At 41.3% G+C, this 18,887-nt stretch overlaps 2 protein-coding genes across 18 annotated transcripts in view; both read left to right on the top strand.

Moving 5' to 3' along the window:
• The window catches only part of KLHL5 (kelch like family member 5), a 72,498-nt gene extending 58,921 nt beyond the window's left edge, over positions 1-13,577 (top strand). For all 14 annotated transcript variants that reach the window (XM_068403243.1, XM_068403242.1, XM_068403239.1 and 11 more), the window contains 6 exons: positions 1,035-1,221; positions 3,729-3,953; positions 4,248-4,410; positions 7,502-7,714; positions 9,790-9,961; positions 12,031-13,577. In XM_068403243.1, the coding sequence (XP_068259344.1) occupies positions 1,035-1,221; positions 3,729-3,953; positions 4,248-4,410; positions 7,502-7,714; positions 9,790-9,961; positions 12,031-12,087 (1,017 nt within the window). In that variant the 3' untranslated portion in view covers positions 12,088-13,577. The remainder of the gene's footprint in view (positions 1-1,034; positions 1,222-3,728; positions 3,954-4,247; positions 4,411-7,501; positions 7,715-9,789; positions 9,962-12,030) is intronic.
• A 455-nt stretch (positions 13,578-14,032) lies between these two features.
• The window catches only part of WDR19 (WD repeat domain 19), a 57,474-nt gene continuing 52,619 nt past the window's right edge, over positions 14,033-18,887 (top strand). For all 4 annotated transcript variants that reach the window (XR_011048495.1, XR_011048496.1, XM_068404276.1 and 1 more), the window contains exons 1-3: positions 14,033-14,063; positions 15,505-15,596; positions 15,680-15,745. Coding sequence is in view for 2 of the 4 variants with exons in the window: in XM_068404276.1 (XP_068260377.1) it covers positions 14,058-14,063; positions 15,505-15,596; positions 15,680-15,745 (164 nt within the window). In the remaining 2 variants the exon portion in view is untranslated. The remainder of the gene's footprint in view (positions 14,064-15,504; positions 15,597-15,679; positions 15,746-18,887) is intronic.

Genomic DNA, 18,887 nt, shown 5'->3' on the forward strand with positions numbered 1-18,887 from the left:
CTTTGATTCAAGAATATTTACAGAAAATTGTAATACATTAGATTTAGTTTCAAGAGCCTGCAGGTTTTTTGGCTACCAAAGCAATCTTAGATTGTATTTCTTTTTGACTGAGACGAAGTTGCTTTCAGAGATTGAGACTCTGTGCTATGGGAAAACTTCTTTATAGGTTGGAGCGGTTAGAAACTGGAGAAAATGTAGGTTGCATCTTGTGGTTGCAAAATTCATATATACACACGTGGTGTTGTTTTAAATATTAAATGCTGCTTGTCTATCAGAAAAATATTTTGGAAGTCTGAATTGGTCATGTTGTGTACAAGCCTTAATTTTCATGCATGCAACTATGACAATGTCAGATGTAGGACAGAAGTAATTCACTGATTTTTTTTCTTTTTTTTAATTTTTTTCTGTCTTTAAACCGTGTGCAATTTTATAGCATTGCATGCTGGCAGTTAAAAGATGGCTTTTTGTTTACTATTTTATAGTCACAAAGTGTCTCTGTGAAGTGATACAAATGGTAAGTGGTGCTTTGGGTCAAGAGAAGAAACAATGGGAAGTACTGAAATTAAAGAATGAAAATTAAGTTCCCTCTGCTAATTTACATGAGACATTTTAATTTGCTATTTTAAATAGAATCAGAACATTAGCCAATTAGAGAAATTTGGGAGTAAGAGCATGAGGTTAAACTAACTACATACCCAGAGCCTGATTCCATTTCCTTGAACATACCTGTAGTGGCACTGGAACAGGAAGAGATTTTGTTTTCTTCCTTTGGACCATTAAGCTTAAATCATCCATTAAGATCAGATGGCCTTCCTTTTTCTTTTGTACCTACTGGCTTAGCTTAAAATGTGAATGTTTTGTTTATTACGAGTTTATCTTTACCCTAGTCTTTTTTATATGACCATTTTGAAAATACATAGATTTTAAATCAGGCTGTGGAAGTCTTTGGATAAAATATTTTCTTGTGATCTTGTTTTTATTCTTCATGTGGTTTATAGCAATACAGCTTGTTTAATTTTCTCTCTTTTTCACAGTTTCTGGCAGATATGGAAAATAATGCACTCTTTAGGGATGACATTGAATGTCAAAAACTCATCATGGAAGCAATGAAGTACCATCTGTTGCCAGAGAGACGACCTATGTTGCAAAGTCCTCGCACCAAACCTAGAAAATCTACAGTGGGCGTGTTGTTTGCAGTTGGAGGAATGGATGCAACAAAAGGTTATTGGCTTACATAACGATTAGTTGAGGAGCTGTTTTGGTTCTTTTTAAAAGAAATGTTTGATGTTTTTTACAACATTTTAATTCTAAAATGCAAAGATTCTGCAGTATAGAACATGAAACATCTTAAATGTACACTATTAGGTTAAAAAAAAAAACTATGTAGCTTTGGTAATATTGTAAACATACGGGAAGATAGAGTTACGATTGATTTTAAATTATCAAGGGAGTATCTGATTTCTGAGTAGTGAAATCTTTGTTTACTTCAATGGGAATTAATTTGGAAAAGGAAGAAAATCACAGAATGGGCACAAAGGTGACCTGCACATGCATTAAAAAAAAAAAAAAAAAACACACCAAAAATAGTCTTTTTGACTATGTTAAGTGGTTCTGTCAGAGCTACTTGGATTTTCTTTTTTATAGACAGTTTCATACTGTTTAATGGTAGTTAGAAGGAATCTGGAAAGTTAGAAAAGTTATGGCAGAGAAGGTGTTTTCTTTCACTTGTTTTAAACTTAGCACTTTTAGTACTTCGTGTCACATAGCTTCAGATATTTTTTCTAATATTGCAAAACAGTTGATTTCAATATATAATTGCATTTCACAAGGGTTGTTTTATATTCCTAACATTTGTATTTCTAAAGGCTTGATTCTGCAGAGCGGTTAGAAATCCTGCTTTTTGTCTTGAAAATCACTGAGAAAGTCCTCCTTTATAATGGTGCAGTTAATTCCTGAGGAAGTCAAAAAACACTATTTGTATACATAGAATTAAGAACATGCTGCAGGATGTCATGCTGTCTTGTGGGATCAGCATATTACACAGAATCACAGAATCAACCAGGTTGGAAGAGACCTCTGGGATCATCGAGTCCAACCATTGGCCTGACACCACCCTGTCAACTAGACCATGGCACTAAGTGCCATGTCCAGTCTTTTCTTAAACACAGCCAGAGATGGTGACTCCACCACCTCCCTGGGCAGCCCATTCCAATGTCTAATAACCCCTTCTGTAAAGAAATTCTTCCTAATGTCCAATCTGAACCTCCCCTGGCGAAGCTTGAGGCTGTGTCCTCTTGTCCTATCGCTGGTTGCCCGGGAGAAGAGGCCGACTCCCACTTCACTACAGCCTCACTTCAGGTAGTTGTAGACTGCAATAAGGTCACCTCGGAGCCTCCTCTTCTCCAGGCTAAACAACCCCAGCTCCCTCAGCCGTTCCTCGTAGGTCAGACCCTCCAGACCCTTCACCAGCTTGGTCGCCCTCCTCTGGACTCGCTCCAACACCTCAACATCTTTCTTGAAGTGCGGGGCCCAGAACTGGACACAGTACTCAAGGTGCGGCCTCACCAGTGCCGAGTACAGAGGGACGATCACTTCCCTAGACCAGCTGGCTACACTATTCCTAATAGAGGCCAGGATGCCATTGGCCTCCTTGGCCACCTGGGCACACTGCTGGCTCATGTTTAGCTGGCTGTCGATCAGCACCCCCAGGTCTCTTTCCACCAGGCCGCTTTCTAACCACTCTTCCCCCAGCCTGTAGCGCTGCATGGGGTTGTTGTGGCCAAAGTGTAAGACCCGGCACTTGTTCTTGTTGAACCTCATGCCGTTGGTCTTGGCCCATCTATCTAACCTGTCCAGATCCCTCTGTAGGGCCTTCCTACCCTCCAGCAGATCGACACTCCCACCCAGCTTGGTGTCATCTGCAAATTTGCTGAGGGTGCACTCAATCCCTACGTCTAGATCATCTATAAAGATATTGAACAGCACCGGCCCCAGAACTGAGCCCTGGGGAACACTGCTAGTGACCGGCCGCTAGTTAGACTTTGCCCCATTCACCACCACTCTCTGGGCTCGGCCATCCAGCCAGTTTTTAACCCATTGAAGAGTCCACACATCCAAGCCCCAGGCAGCCAGTTTGTCTAGGAGGATGCTGTGGGAGACAGTGTCGAATGCCTTACTGAAGTCTAGATAGACTACATCCACAGCCCTGCCCTCATCTACTAAGCGGGTCGCTTGGTCATAGAAGGAGACCAGGTTGGTCAAGCAGGACCTGCCTTTCATGAATCCATGTTGGCTGGCCCGATGCCCTGATTGTCCTGCATGTGCCGTGTAATGGCACTCAGGATGATCTGTTCCATCACCTTGCCTGGCACCGAGGTCAGGCTGACAGGCCTCTAGTTCCCTGGATCATCCTTCCGGCCCTTCTTGTAGATGGGCGTTACATTTGCTAATTTCCAGTCAGCTGGAACTTCTCCAGTTAACCAAGACTGCCGGTAGAGAGAGTGGTTTGGCAAGTTCATTTGCCAGTTCCTTCATTACTCTGGGGTGAATCCCATCTGGGCCCATAGCCTTGTGGGTGTCTAACTGGCACAGCAGGTCACTGAAATAAATATTTAATAATAATAAATAATAAATTTATATTCAGCAATATAAATATTGCTGAAATAAAAACTGTTGTAATAATTCAAACCTTTTTTGGTTCTTTATAACTTGCATATGTTGCCATTCAGGAGCTACAAGCATTGAAAAGTATGAACTTCGTACCAACATGTGGACTCCTGTTGCAAACATGAATGGACGAAGATTACAGTTTGGAGTTGCAGTCTTAGATGATAAATTGTATGTTGTTGGTGGCAGAGATGGACTGAAAACATTGAATACTGTGGAGTGCTACAACCCTAGAACAAAAACTTGGAGTGTAATGCCACCTATGTCCACTCATCGTCATGGTCTTGGTATGTAGAGTTCTGTAAAGGCTTAATGCATATTTCTAAAAGGTTATCTGGTTTAGGATTGGTCAGAAAACATTCAAAAATTAAGTTTAGGGGGGGTGGAAACTTTGGTTTAATGCCAACTGCTTATTGAACATCTTTTCTCCTTCAGATTATATCCAGCATTGGCTACCAAAAGAAAATTTCTTTTTATTTGGTTTTAAATATTTTATGGTGCACACTTGGACTGTCACTAGGAAAATGTGATCTTTTTTCCCCTCATCCAGAAGCAACTGGTTTTCGTATCTGTTTTTTTAGGAGTAGCTGTATTGGAAGGTCCCATGTATGCTGTAGGAGGACATGATGGCTGGAGCTACTTGAATACAGTAGAAAGATGGGATCCACAGGCTCGTCAATGGAACTTTGTAGCTAGTATGTCAACTCCAAGGAGCACTGTTGGTGTAGCAATATTAAATGGAAAGTATGTGAAGGCAACTTCCATTTTCTATCTCATTATTTTAATATAATTACAGGACCATTCTAAATGACTATTAATAATTTCTCTTGATAGATACCTGTTGATAGCATTAAGAACCAAGTTTCTTCATGCACAGAAAAGATGCTGTATTGCGTCAAGCAAGCTCCGCCACAGCATCACAGTGCCCCTCAGTATCGCTTACGAGACACCATCTCTATGGGCTAATAAGTAGTTACCATCTCCTTAACAGAGAAAGGAGCAAATAGTTGTTCTCTTTCACTGACAGTCCAGTGATTTCCTCTTACTGTGATAGTTTGAACAATCAACTTCCAAAATTACTGTAAAGTCGTGGAGAAGTTCTCATGTTATATTGCATTAACTCAGAACAGTAAGCTCTGGCAGAATGAATCTAATCTGGAGCGGTATCTGAAATTTCTACAGCTGTTTTTCAGTGAAACTATGCCTTATTCCTAATAAAAAGCATATTCAGACAACTAGGTCATTTTATGTTGCAGTCACAGGAAATGGCTGGAAGTGACCTCAGGGAGTTCCCTAATCCATTTTGCTACCCCAAGGCTGAATCAGTTATATCTAAAACTCAGCCAGAGTGATCTTGTTCTTAACGTCCAGTGGTAAAGTTTCCGTAACTTCCCTAAGCAATCTGCTTAATCGTTAATACATCTGTGAAGTTCTCATGTCAAGTCTTAAATACCTTTTGCTGATTTATGTTATTATTGTTTGTACTATCCGAAGTGAACATGGAAAATGCATCTTTTCTTTCCTATTTGCAACAGACTTTTGTATTTAAAGACACATGCCCCTGCAGTATTCTGTCATCAGGACTGAGAACTCCAGCTCCTTCAGTCTTTATTTGTAGGCCATGATTCCTAGACTTTGAGTGATTTTCATTGCTTTCCTTTGGACTAAGTGCAATTGTTCTATAGCATCCCAAAATACAAGTGGTACTTGAATCAAGCTATTACGAAAATAAAGATCAGTTGGAATCACAGAATCATAGAATAATTTGGATTGGAAGGGACCTCTGGAGTCATCTGATCCAACACTAACTCAGAGCAGGGCCAACTTAAAATTGGATGTACTTTCAAAGTTCACTGAGGTAGCTCAGGTCATATCTGAGTTTTGAATATCTTCAGGGATGAAGAATCAAACATGGGCAACCTGTTCCAATGTTTGACTACCATTGTACTGAACATTTTTCTTCTAATATCCAGTGGAAATTTCCCATGTTTGAATTTCTCTTGTTCTTCCTCCTTTCACTGCATACCTCTGCGAACGATCTGTCTTCTATATAACCTCCCATTAGGTGGTTGAAGACAGCAGTAAGATGCTTCCTTAGCTGTCTCAAGAGTTCTTAAGACTGCACAAAGGCAGCTCTCTCAGCCTCTCCTCATATGTCATGTGTTCTAGCTCCCTCATCATCTTAGTGACCATCAGCTGGACTTGCTCGAGTATGACAAGATCTTTCTTGCACTGAGAGCCCAAAGCTGGACACAGTATCCAGAAGGAGGGAAAAACTTGAACAACCAGCAAGCAGAGTGCCTTGGGCTGCCTTGGAACTGCAGTCTCAGATGCCTACGTTAGGTCTGAAGCTTCCTATATATTCAGCAGAGTCCCGGGTGTGGTGAAAAGCACCAGAATTAGCGCCTCACATTTCTCTATTATTATAGAACATTCCCTAGACACTTAATGTAGGCAGCAACACTAGATGTCTGTAGCTAAAAAGCTTAAAAGTGCACGCAACATTTCAGCTGAGGGAACAGTAACTTCTGCACTTTCTAGTAATATCTATCTGTAACTTGATATATTTCAGATGATTTGCTCAAAACCTTCATATAGAGAAATTAATATATCTTTCTCCATGTCCGAAATGTGAAATCACTGCATAAGTGATCAAAACTCTGTCATGTTTTGGGGGGAGGTAAGGTGAGGGGCTTCACTTAAATGCTATGTTGCATAAAGGACTGGTTTTTAGTCATAAACTTTTGGAAGTGCAACAGGATTTTTCAATATCCTTCAGTACATTCCTTAGCTTAAACAAATTGTGTTATTAAACATGGGAACTTCCATGGAAATGTATTTTTTTAGAGTATTAAAATTGTTACTGAGAAGTACTAGGTCAACCATATTTACAAGATGTTTGTATTTAAGTTTGTTGGTCAGTATATTTAAAAAACCAAACAACGGTGTTTCCCAAACTGAGGACCTCTTGAATAGTGCTTCATAGTAACTGTTGTAAATTGTTCACACTATCATCATACACAGTATCTAATGTTCATTTGATTATTTAACAATACTATAATGTGCCTTAGGCTATGAAAGGATTTCATGATGATATTTCAGGTGATCTCTCAAACTGGACTTCGCTTCTGATGTGTTGCTTCTGAAGTTCCTATCTTTCCAAATAATAGCGCTGGGCATTTCTGCTTCTAAGCACAGATTGTTCATAAACTCTGTGCATAAACTCTTTATCAAGTTTGATTATTTGATTAGTTTTAAAGATTTAACAGTGATGGAGTGCTCCTAAAACCGATCTTTTCCTTCTAGCCTTTCCAAAAAGTTGAAATCCTTTGTTAATACCACATGCTAGAAACCTTGTTGTTACAACTGAGCAAACTAGGCCACCTGGTGGGTGTGAGGGACCGAACGTAGTGCTGTCAGTCATAAACTAAAGCCCAGGTCCAGAAAAATACTTGAATGCCCAAGGTAAGGCAGGGCAGAGTTGTTGCATGCACAGATCCACTACTGAATTTGTCACTCTGACCCAGCTAGAAATGGGCCTTTGTCAAGTCACATGAGTAATTTTGAAAATGTTAGCTATGTACGTAGGCTGGAACATAAATGCTGTGTTACAGGTACCAATTTTCTGTAAATTATTGTTATTATACATTGATCATGACAATAGGAAAAGACTGGAGCAAAATCTTACCTGTTTTCGCAACAGAACATTCTACTGAAAGCTGGAAGTCTCCTTCTAAACTTCCCTTTTTAACAAACTTGAAAGTCCTTCATACATCACTGGAAACTTTGTCTTGTTCAGACAATATTTATTTACTTTTCTTTTTCTACTTTGTAGGCTTTATGCAGTTGGTGGTCGAGACGGAAGTTCTTGTCTTAAGTCAGTAGAATGTTTTGATCCTCATACAAACAAATGGACCCTCTGTGCACAGATGTCAAAAAGAAGAGGTGGTGTAGGTGTAACCACCTGGAATGGGTTCTTGTATGCAATAGGTGGTCATGATGCCCCAGCATCAAACTTAACATCCAGACTGTCAGACTGCGTAGAAAGGTAATACCCTGATGAAAGCATATCCTGCAATAATTCTAATAGTGCTAGTCTATACAGTGGTTTATGGAAAGAGCTGTAAGTAGAAACCCAATAAAATAGCTGTGTTACTTTTAGCATGAGCAGAGGAAACTTACGTATAAAAACATACTGTGTAGTCATAATATGATTCAAAATGTTGCCAAGACAGATTATTTAAAGCAAATTCTCCCTAATGCACTTAATCTAGAATTTTTTTTTTTCTCACAATCTCATTGAATGGATTATGATTGATAACTGGGAACAACTTGGAACTGAATGCTTTTAAAAATGGAGCAGAGCTTCTTTCACATGAGAAGTCTGTTTCAGGTCATATTACAACTTTTAAAGGAGTTAACAGTCAGGGTTTGTGGATCCTTAAATATCCTATTCTTTCTTGTATCCTCTGATGACACTGGGAAACTGACATGTAATTCAGTCATTCCAAAGTTAGTGTGTCTTTACATAGTTATTAATGAATGACTGTATTACAAATTGCAGAAGCACGTGTGATTCATAAAATAATTTAAAATGACAGTAAGTACTTCATAATGCACTGCATTAAGTCTTCGCTGGCATTTCAAGTGTTTCTGAAATATGCTTCAATAGGTTCCCTCCCCCCCAAATTGTAAAACTTCGCTTCTTTCCTGTTATCTCCCAACACTTACAAAGATGATTCTTCATCACCTGTCTTCTCCTTTTACTGAATTTCTCTATGCTGGGAGATGTGATTCACTCTCTACCAGAAAAAAAGAGGAAAAAAAACCCACCAAAAAACCCAAAACAAACAAAAAAAACCCACCACAAAACAGAGCTGTAGTTTTCAAACTTTCAGTGTCCTAATAGACCCCAAAATATATAGTGTGGCCTGTACCACTTAATATATGGAAGTTGCACTAAAAAGACCCCAGAAAGGTTTGTAGATAGGAAGCTACATCTTACCAAATACCAAATTTTTAGAGGAATACAGATAATTAGAAGCCCAAGGGAAAGCTTGGTCCATGTATTTTTCTGCATCAGTAGTCTCTGAAATAAAGTTACAGAACACGTTAATAAATGGGAATCATTTTGTAATGCATTTTGTGCTCGCTGTTTAAGTGAGATGAAATTGAGGACCATTAACTTCATAGAAATAGTTCCTTTAAAAAATTAAGTTTCATAAAACCACACTAAGCTTTTGAGTATTTGTTTACCACTATAGTTTGCAATAAAAGTAATTTTTCCCAGATAAACACATCGATCTGTAAATTAATTATAAAATACCTTAAATTGAAAAGTAAATTATATAAGTTGCTCACTAATCACCCTTTCACTACATTATACCTCTATTTACAGCATGTGCTTTCATTCTGCTGTAAGCATCTGTAATCTTAACATTGTCTTTTTCAGTCAGGTTAAAATATGTTCCTTGACGTAAGAATAGCATGAACTCTCCTATGTAGTTCTCAGTTTGACCTGTAAAGAATGTTGATATTATTCGAGAATCACATTTAATGTTTTTCATTAAACTACCTGTCTTTTACTGTGCTGATGCTTCTGATGATATGGAGCTATGATTAAAGAAGTGCTGTGAATTGTCTTAATGGTTTTGCATTTCCCCCAGAATTTTCTCAAACTGTTTTTGGGTTTTTTTTTTTGAAAATGGTCATCTTTCATGGCAAGTAACTCTCTTTAGTACCACATTGAACTTTAATAGCCTGTGCTTTGACCAGCAGTAGTTATCACTTAGAGCAAGCACTTGCTCTACTACAGTGTAGCAGCAGAACTGTTTCTGGAGTGGTATGTTTAGACATAGAATAAGAAACGGAGTAAGAGCAGCTGTATGTATATGGAAAGCAGCACAAAGTAGATACGTAGCTAGTATTGACTGTGTTACCAGATGACTAAAGAAACATTTTCAAAGAGAGTATTTGGGGGAAAAAGTCCTTTGAAATTAACACCCAAATCTGTGCTGCCCTAATAATACCTGTTTTCTACTACCATGAGAGTGTCAATTACAGTACATTTTTTCTGTTGAATTTTGGCAACAGTTTTAGAGCATAACACAAATTACCTTTTAGGTATGATCCAAAAACAGATATATGGACTGCTGTGGCCTCTATGAGCATTAGTAGAGATGCAGTGGGAGTATGTCTTCTTGGTGACAAGTTGTATGCTGTCGGAGGATATGATGGTCAAACATACCTTAATACAGTGGAGTCTTATGATCCCCAGACAAATGAATGGACACAGGTATAGTTTCTGATGAGACCATATGCTACTATTTATCTTGTTATTTCAAGTGTGCCTCTTTTTACAAGGAGAATTCAAATACTCCTTCTCTAAGAAGCACTTTCTTACTAGTCTGTGGTCTTTTTTTTTTCTGTCTAATGATTTATTTTGAACAGACAGTTGTTAACTTCTAATAAACTGCCCTTCTTTCTGTGGCAAGACTATAGCTATTTTCTCTGAGAATTTCAACTACTGTTAATAAAAGGTTTATTGACATGTTCCCCAAACTGTCATAAAGGGTTCTGTTTACATGACTTCCTATTCTGAAGATAAATGATAAATGTAGATTAGTTTTAGCTCTAATCTGTCTCTCAGCAAGTTTATCAATTTCTTCAAAGTTTTGGTCATCTTTTCATAAACCCTTCCTGATGTGAATGCTATGTACAGTGTGTGCAACTTTCAGGAAGCCTTTTCCAATTTCTCTTCACCCAGCTCAAAAAAAAAAAATCTCCAATTCATGATCAGAAACCATTACTGTCAATTCAAAGCTTGGTTACTTTTACTTTTTATAGCTCCAGGAATGTGCCTTTCTGTGGGAAAAGCACACACAAGGACATCCTGGGCAGGCTGTCCTTTGGTATCTACTGCCATTGCAGATACCCTAAAGCAGTTACATCTGCAGAAGGCTGGCAGATACAGCACAGAATCTGTGGGAGACCAAGGCCCTTCTAGAGTCCAGTTGCAGGCCAGGATGAATGTCCAAGGTCATCTAGAATAGCATTAGACACCAGTATTTAGGCAGCTGAATTCTGACCTCCTGAATATGCTGTCCCAGTAATAGCCCCAAATTGCTAATTCAAAAACAGAACTGAACTGCTCTCTATCAAAATCTTTGTAACACAGAAAACTGAGCTGTCCGTTTCCCGCCACTTCATACTGCTGCAAGATCTTGAAATATAAGTCATCCAGGAGGCTCATCAGAGCTTGGGGCTGTCAGTGGCAGTGCTGATAATGATAACCCATGGCATTATTTGTCCTGCTAAAGGAAAAAAAAGCAGCATACCAGAGGAGAGACACAGTGCTTCTCACTGTTGCATCTAAATGAATCTCGCATGATGTCTATGTGGTGACCATCTGTATGTACCTTTGTATCCTTAACCCTCTATATCTCACTGAATCCTGTGATCCCAGTATATAGGACAGTTTTGAATCCTTCCTAGAGGGATTTGGAAGTGTCTGTATACTTTCCTTCTCTCATGTCAGCAGTCTGCCACCGCTTCATCCACACACGACTCAAAAGAGGGTAGTGGAATTTTCTCAGCTGAAGTTTGTTGGAGCCACAGGCAGCTCAGGATAAGTCTGTTGTTCCTGGGGAAAAAAAGAAATGGGGGCATTGGCATAAACACCCTTTTTTGTCTTCAGCAGAATCTCTGTAGCACATAGTGTGCTATTCACACACATTTCAATGCTATGAAGTTTAAAAGGGGAAGCTAGGGTGTTAGAAACTACCTTCCTCTTTTCAAGTCCAACAGAATCTCAGCAGAAAAGGGTCTTGTCAGAAGTAGCTTCTGTTTACAAAAAAAGAATAGAGACTGGGAAATTATTCTGATTTCAAGAACTCTTAACAGGATTTTATCAAATATTCAAGTAAAAAGGGGAGGTTGCCCCTGTCATGTTTGGCATTTTCTGTTTGAGAGAAAAATGCATCTTTTTGCTAGCCATTACTCAGTTGTCAGACCATCTAGCCCGGTGTCCAGTTTGTACCATTACAAAGGATTCTTTTTCCTGTAATACCAAGTAATTGAAATCATCAATGAGAATTGTTTCATGTTCTTGGGGTTTCCTATTGCTTTCAAAGTGCTTCACTCTATCATATAAAATAACTTCACCTTTTCTGTGAGTTTTTATCCAAGTTTTGGACCAATTTGCTGTTTTTTTAAAGTGATGTTAACAGAGTGTGGGTGATATTGCCACTCTGCTGCAGCTGTATAATTATTATTACAAGCAGTAACTAAACACTGTCAGTTTTAGGGGGAAAAAATACTGAAAGCATTTATCTCATGGATTTTTTTTTTCTTTTTTGCTTACAGGTTGCACCATTGTGCTTAGGAAGAGCTGGAGCATGTGTTGTGACTGTAAAACTGTAAATTATTTTCTCTATGAAGGTGACATTCTCCTCCATAGACTCAGATGATTTCTTTTTTCCTCAAGCAAACCACCAGTGTACCAATAAACACAAGGTGCAGGATATCTACCAGGCAAGGTGTTTGGTCTCGAGCTAACATGTACATGTTGTTCTTACGGACCAACATTAAGACTTTTTAAAAAATTGTCTTTGTTGCCCATATGTCACGAGAATTATATTTGTAAGAAAATCAGCTGCAACCAGCCAGCTGCCAGCAGAGGACTTCTGTTGAGGAAGTGCTAAGAAATGAGTAAACTCATTAGTGAACTCACTATAATAGTCAAATGGGCCTTGATCCCCCAAACATGCAGAGGAATGATGCTATAAATGGATATACTTCCACCGATACAATTGAGTCTGTCTCGGGGTGAAACAAGTTGTAGGATTGGACCCTATCTATTTAATTTGCCTATAATAAACATGTTTGGCTATAGGTATCTGAGATGTTAACAATGCAGGCTGACAACCAATGCAAACCATTGTAAATGGCAGGCGTAATGCCCGCCTTGGAAATGAAGTTGTGTATTTGGTGAATCTTTTGCACTTTTATCATCATTCCTAGTTTAGCAAACCTTTTATTTAACCAAAGCCTTATTTTAAATATTGTCATATTACGCTAACAGAAATCTGCTATTTAATAATTTCTGCCGGAGATTTTTGACATCCAGTATACTTTTTTGATTTTCATAGTTTTTATGTGAGATGTAGAACATCATACCTTTTTCTCTACTTTGGTTCTTATATTTACTCTGCTATTTTTAAGGAAAAAATCTATAAGCATGAGTTATTGGAAGAATTCTAAAGTGTGATTAGAAGTTAACCAATTTAAGTTCAATATTTGCACTTTGGAATTTTTGAAGCATTCCATTACATGTAGACTAATTACATTTTTACATGAGGTTTTGCACTAATTTGAAAAGTATAATTTTATAAGATGAAATGAAACAATTGTCTTTTTAGTGAGGTTACTTAAAAATGTAAAGGGCCCAATCCTGCAAGATGCTTAACTGCCACCATTTAAGCACGTTCAGCGTCTTACAGCAGTTATGTGTGCCCTGTAGGGTTATATCAGATTAGTTACCTTATTTAACATTTATCTAATTGTTTCAGATACTTTATAATTTGCCTTTCTTGAGCCCCATGCTGTTACACAGAATTGCTTTGAATGTTCTCAGAAAGTCTTTTTGTATTTGCTTTTCTGTGCCTTGTTCCTTACGTTTTCAGAACAGTGGGTAACGCGCGTGTGTTTGTAATGGAAAATGGGAAGCTGTGAGCTCATTGAATGTTTTTTCAAAAGTTTGAAGTGTCTGATACCCAAAGTCTTTGTACATTTGTACTTTTAAATGTGTTAATGCTCTCAGTGAACTATTTATTGTTTTAAAAGAAATTACGAAGCAATGAAACTTTGCAATGAAACCTGCACTGTTTGCAACTGAATACAGCTGAACTTCATGCCGTGTGCTGCGTTAGCGCCTCATTTCTCTGGCTTACCGCCCCTTTTGCGTACGTGCGTCCGCGACCTGACAGGTGCCGCTCAGGGATGTTATCGGTACTGCTCCGCTGGTTGGGATTCTGGTTTTAGAGAAACTATTCATCCCTCTCAGTACTCCGAGTACCAGCTCGCACGGCGCCGCGCAGCGGTCCCCGCTACGGCCCGCTCCCGCCCTGCCCCCGCGCGGCCCCGCCCCGCCGCCCGGGGGAGGGGCGCGTTGTGGCCTGGCGCCTCGGGCGCGCCTCCCCAGTGGCTGCGGGGGGGGCCCCGCCCTCCAGCAGCGCTGGCGCTGGCCTTCCTCCGCCTTCCTCCACCCGCCTCCACGGTGACAGTGACGCCGTGAGCGGGCGGGGCCTGGCTCGCTGAGGGGCCGGGGGGGGGGGGGGGGGGGGGGTGCAGCGCATGCGCAAGTGGGAGCTGCGCAGCGAGCGGTGGGCGCGATGAAGGTGAGTCTCGTCGGCCGCCGTACGCGCGGGCGGCGGGGGTCGCCGGGAAGCCTCGGCGGCGGGGTCGAAGGCGGGCGGTAGGGGCTGTGGTTCCCGCTCCGCGCTGCACGATCTGGATCGGGGGCTTCGAGCGAGGCCCGCCCCGGGCGGGCGGTGCTTGCGGCCTGGGGAGGGGGGCGCGGCGGGGACCGCGCGCTCGTGCCGGCCTCCAGCCCGCGGGTATGGCTGCCTCAGGGGAGCCAAGGCCGCTCCCGGCCCCTGGAGGCTCAGACTCCGGCCAGGCTGGTTCTTCTCGTGACAGCTGCCTGAGGCGCCGCGTCGCCGGACGCCGGGTCTTCTGCCTCCTCTGTACCGTCTCCCGGGGCCGTGGGCCGGTGCCTTAACGCTGGCCTTGGCAGCGGAGAGGGGTGCGAGGAACCTCCTCGGGCAACGGTGAAATGATTGGGCCAAAAGGAAAGTTTCCTACTCAAACCCCTTTGGCGGTTTTAGTTTATGCGTTACTGCACAGTGAGAGCACGAAGAGCTGGCGCTTGCCTGTGCTCCCATGATTATTTTCTTTGTCGTTGGTTTATTACAGATTTTATTAAATTTTTTTTTCAAAATCAAGCATAATTGTCAGATGTTTGTGCTTACAGCATGTGGTGCTCATATTTTTACACTTCTTGCGAGTAAAATGCACATTCAGTTTGAAGAATGCCTCAGTTTATGTTCAGCCAAAAGAAGAGATGGGGAACCTGTGGCAACTACTTGAGCCTGCCCAGGTGTTTGGTGGATACCAGATGTTGGTGTTTATCTGATGACGTGGGAGGAAAAAAGTCATGATGGCAAGCTGTGAAACAAATTTGTGGGCTTTATCTTACACCAAAATTATAGAAAAATCTGTGCAGATAGTGTGAAAAGAAAAGGAAGCCAAGAAACTTTCTTAGTCAGAAGTCTTTTTAAAGTTGAGTAGCTTTGAGGTCTTAGCTTTTAAGACTAAACAATTCAGAGAAGACAAAATAGTTAAATAACTTTAAAAGTGTAGATGTTGAGCCTTCTGTGTTTTACACACTAGGGATGCTTTCTGGTTCCAGACTTTTCCATGAAATTTAGAGAACTAAACATTCTGGTCTTTGGATGTGAAGGGGGAGCATCTCATGCAATTTTTTTGTTCCAGTAACTCTGTGAGAGAAAAAATAACAGTTGTGATAGAGTCATAGTAGTTCTTAATGCAGACACCCCAGTATCAGAAACTTCAATTTTTCCAGCACAAACCAAAATATTTTTCTGTGGAATTTTTGGTACTGTGGTGCATTCGAATCACCCAAAAGTTGCATTTGAGGGTTTTTTTTTTTTCCTCCATAGTAGTCGCAGTTGCTGACATGTTAGGAAGTTGTTTATTGTTACATGCTTATGATTTTAAGACGTTTAATTTCTCACTTTTTTTTTTTTTTTCTCCCAGCAAGTATTCAGTGTATTAGAAAAAGCTTGGTCTGGTTCCCCTGTGCAGTTTGCTTGGCAGAAAACTTTGGGAAATTTCCTTGCTGTAACAGGGTAAGATTACAAATATTTATTGCATTTGTCCATAGAAATCACTGATGAAGAAAGGGAATTATCTATATGTTAATCTTTTTTAGAGGTGATCGTACTGTGAAAATTTTTGATCGTCATGGTCAGAAGAGAAATGAAATCAACTTACCAGGGTAGGTACTAAGATGGGTTTGAATTATTTTCCTTGTTATTTTCTTTAAAAATTCTTCTCTTCTGCTGAGGTGCTTATACAATGTGAGAACTTTGTAGGAAGAGATACTATCTCTGGTAGACATACCTGGAAAAGAACACAAACTGATGAGCATGTATGGAATCTGACAGTGAAAGCAGAACTCAGTGAAAGCAGAACTCATAATAAGCTCTCAAGGATAGTCAGAAAAATATATTCTCCTACCCAAAGCACTCCTTATTAGTAATAAACTCAATCTACTTCATTAACGTGACTAGGGAAAATGTGGGCCCTCTCCAGAAGGAAACAGGAGACCTGGTTACCCAGGATATGGAGAAGGCTGAGGTACTCAACGGCTTTTTTGCCTCAGTCTTCACCAGCCAGTGCTCTAGCCTCACCACCCAAGTCGCAGAAGGCAGAGGCAGGGACTGGAAGGATGAAGAACTGCCCTGTGTAGGAGAAGATCAGGTTTGAGACCATCTAAAGAACCTGAAGGTGCACAAGTCCATGGGACCTGATGAGGTGCATCCACAGGTCCTGAGGGAACTGGCAGATGAAGTTGCTGAGCTGCTATCCATAATTTTTGAGAAATCGTGGCAGTCTGGTGAAGTTCCCACTGACTGGAGAAGGGGAAACATAACCCCCATTTTCAAGAAGGGAAAAAAGGAAGACCGGGGGAACTACAGGCCAGTCAGTCTCACCTCTGTGCCTGGGAAGATCATGGAGCAGATCCTCTTGGAAACTATACTGAGGCACATGGAAATCAAGGAGGTGATTGGTGACAGCCAACATGGCTTCACTAAGGGCAAATCATGCTGACAAATTTGGTGGCCGCCTACGACGGAGTTACAGCGCTGGTGGATAGGGGAAGAGCAACTGATGTCATCTACCTGGACTTTTGCAAAGCATTTGACACTGTCCTGCATGACATCCTTGTCTCTAAATTGGAGAGACATGGACTTGACGGATGGACCACTCGATGGATAAGGAATTGGCTGGATGGTCGCGCTCCAAAGAGTTATGGTCAACGGCTCGATGTCCAAGTGGACACCAGTGACGAGTGGCGTTCCTCAGGGGTCGGTATTGGGACCAGCGCTGTTTAACATCTTTGTCGGCGACATGGACAGTGGGATTGAGTGCACCCTCAGCAAGTTTGCCGACAACACCAAGCTGTGCGGTGTGGTCGACACGCTGGAGGGAAGGGATGCCATCCAGAGGGACCTTGACAGGCTTGAGAGCTGGGTCTGTGCAAACTGCATGAAGTTCAACAAGGGCAAGTGCAAGGTCCTGCATGTGGGTCGGGGCAATCCCAAGCACAAATACAGGCTGGGCAGAGAATGGATTGAGAGCAGCCCTGAGGAGGAGGACTTGGGGGTGATGGTTGACGAGAAGCTCAACATGAGCCGACAGTGCGTGCTTGCAGCCCAGAAGGCCAACTGTATCCTGGGCTGCATCAAAAGAGGTGTGACCAGCAGGTCGAGGGAGGTGATTCTGCCCCTTTACTCCACTCTCGTGAGACCCCACCTGGAATACTGCATTCAGGTCTGGGGCCCCCAACATAAGGAGGACATGGAGCTGTTGGAGCGAGTCCAGAGGAGGGCCACGAAGATGATCAGAGGGCTGGAGCACCCCTTCTATAAAGACAGGCTGAGAGAGTTGGGGCTGTTCAGCCTGGAGAAGAGAAGGCTCCGGGGAGACCTTAGAGCAGCCTTCCAGTACCTGAAGGGGCCTACAGGAAAGTTGGAGAGGGACTTGTTACAAGGGCATGTAGTGACAGGACGAAGGGGAATGATTTTAAACTAAAAGAGGGTAGATTTAGATTAGATATTAGGAAGAAATTCTTTCCTGTGAGGGTGGTGAGACACTGGAACAGCTTGCCCAGAGAAGTTGTGGATGCTCCCTCCCTGGCAGTGTTTAAGGCCAGGTTGGATGAGGCTTTGAGCAGCCTGGTCTAGTGGAAGGTGTCCCTGCCTGTGGCAGGGGGGTTGGAACTAGATGATCTTTAAGGTCCCTTCCAACCCAAATCATTCTATGATTCTATGTGTTAGAAAAAGATCTATCATATTAAGAAAGGATATAACGAGGTTGTATACAATATATCTGCGTCATGCTGGTTGCAACTGCTTTCTTGCTACTGTCAGTTTTCTAGTAATTTGTTATCATAGCCTTACTGAGGAAAGATATCCTTTTGATTTAGTGATTTTGCTTGTGTCACTGGCATAATGTATACATTGATGTTTTTACTTTAGCTCGAGAGTGTACTTCTGAAGTGAATCTCACTCATCGTCCTGCTTATCACACTTTGGTTCACATCAGACAGTGGTGTTGGAGTGTTAGAACTGGATTCCTTTCAGATGAAATTTAAAAAGTGGTGTGCTTTGGAAGGTGCAGTCTAACTGCTAAAATGCAATCTGTCCATAGGAACAGGCTAGATACGGTCCAGAGAAAACATCCCTAGGTGCAAACACTGACACCAGGTCATCATATCATTTTGCTCTATAATGAGCACCATTGCTACCTGATGTAGCAATAGTTTCATTTGTGTCCTCATTTCTTTTTAGTATTTTACCTGCTCTTAGCTTATGTATTCATGCAAATCCCTGATTTTTTATGTTATTTCTAACAAGCTGATTCATTTTGATTAAGGTGGAGCTCTTAGTCAAGGCAAAACTTCCACTAAGGCTTTAAACCTGAAGCCTCTAATCTAGAAGTCTAACTTTCATTTCCAGAATGTCACTTACATATCCCTGTATCATTGGTAGATATGAGCCAGAATGACTTCACTCTCCAAGGACTCTCTGGAAATAGAGTTTCTGCAGTTCATGGTAGTTGCTACCTTGCACCAAACCAGGAGATGCAGTTCTCATTGTGTTTACCAGACTGGCTTGTATCTTACTGACCATCACATCTTGCTGCTTGTTTCAAAACCCAGTTCTGGTTAGGTGCTATTTATAATGTGGGCTCGCTATGGCAGTGTCTTTGCTTTGTGATATCCATGGCCCAGCTCATTCCACACTGTATTTTATACCATGTATGATAAATGCTCGTTCTCTCCAGCAAACTGCCAAAAGTGAGGAAAGCTGTGTGCAATCAGTGATGAACTCTCAGAAGAGCCTGTATTGGAC

This window comes from Nyctibius grandis, chromosome 6 (assembly GCF_013368605.1).
Source record: "Nyctibius grandis isolate bNycGra1 chromosome 6, bNycGra1.pri, whole genome shotgun sequence".
NCBI lineage: Eukaryota > Metazoa > Chordata > Aves > Nyctibiiformes > Nyctibiidae > Nyctibius > Nyctibius grandis.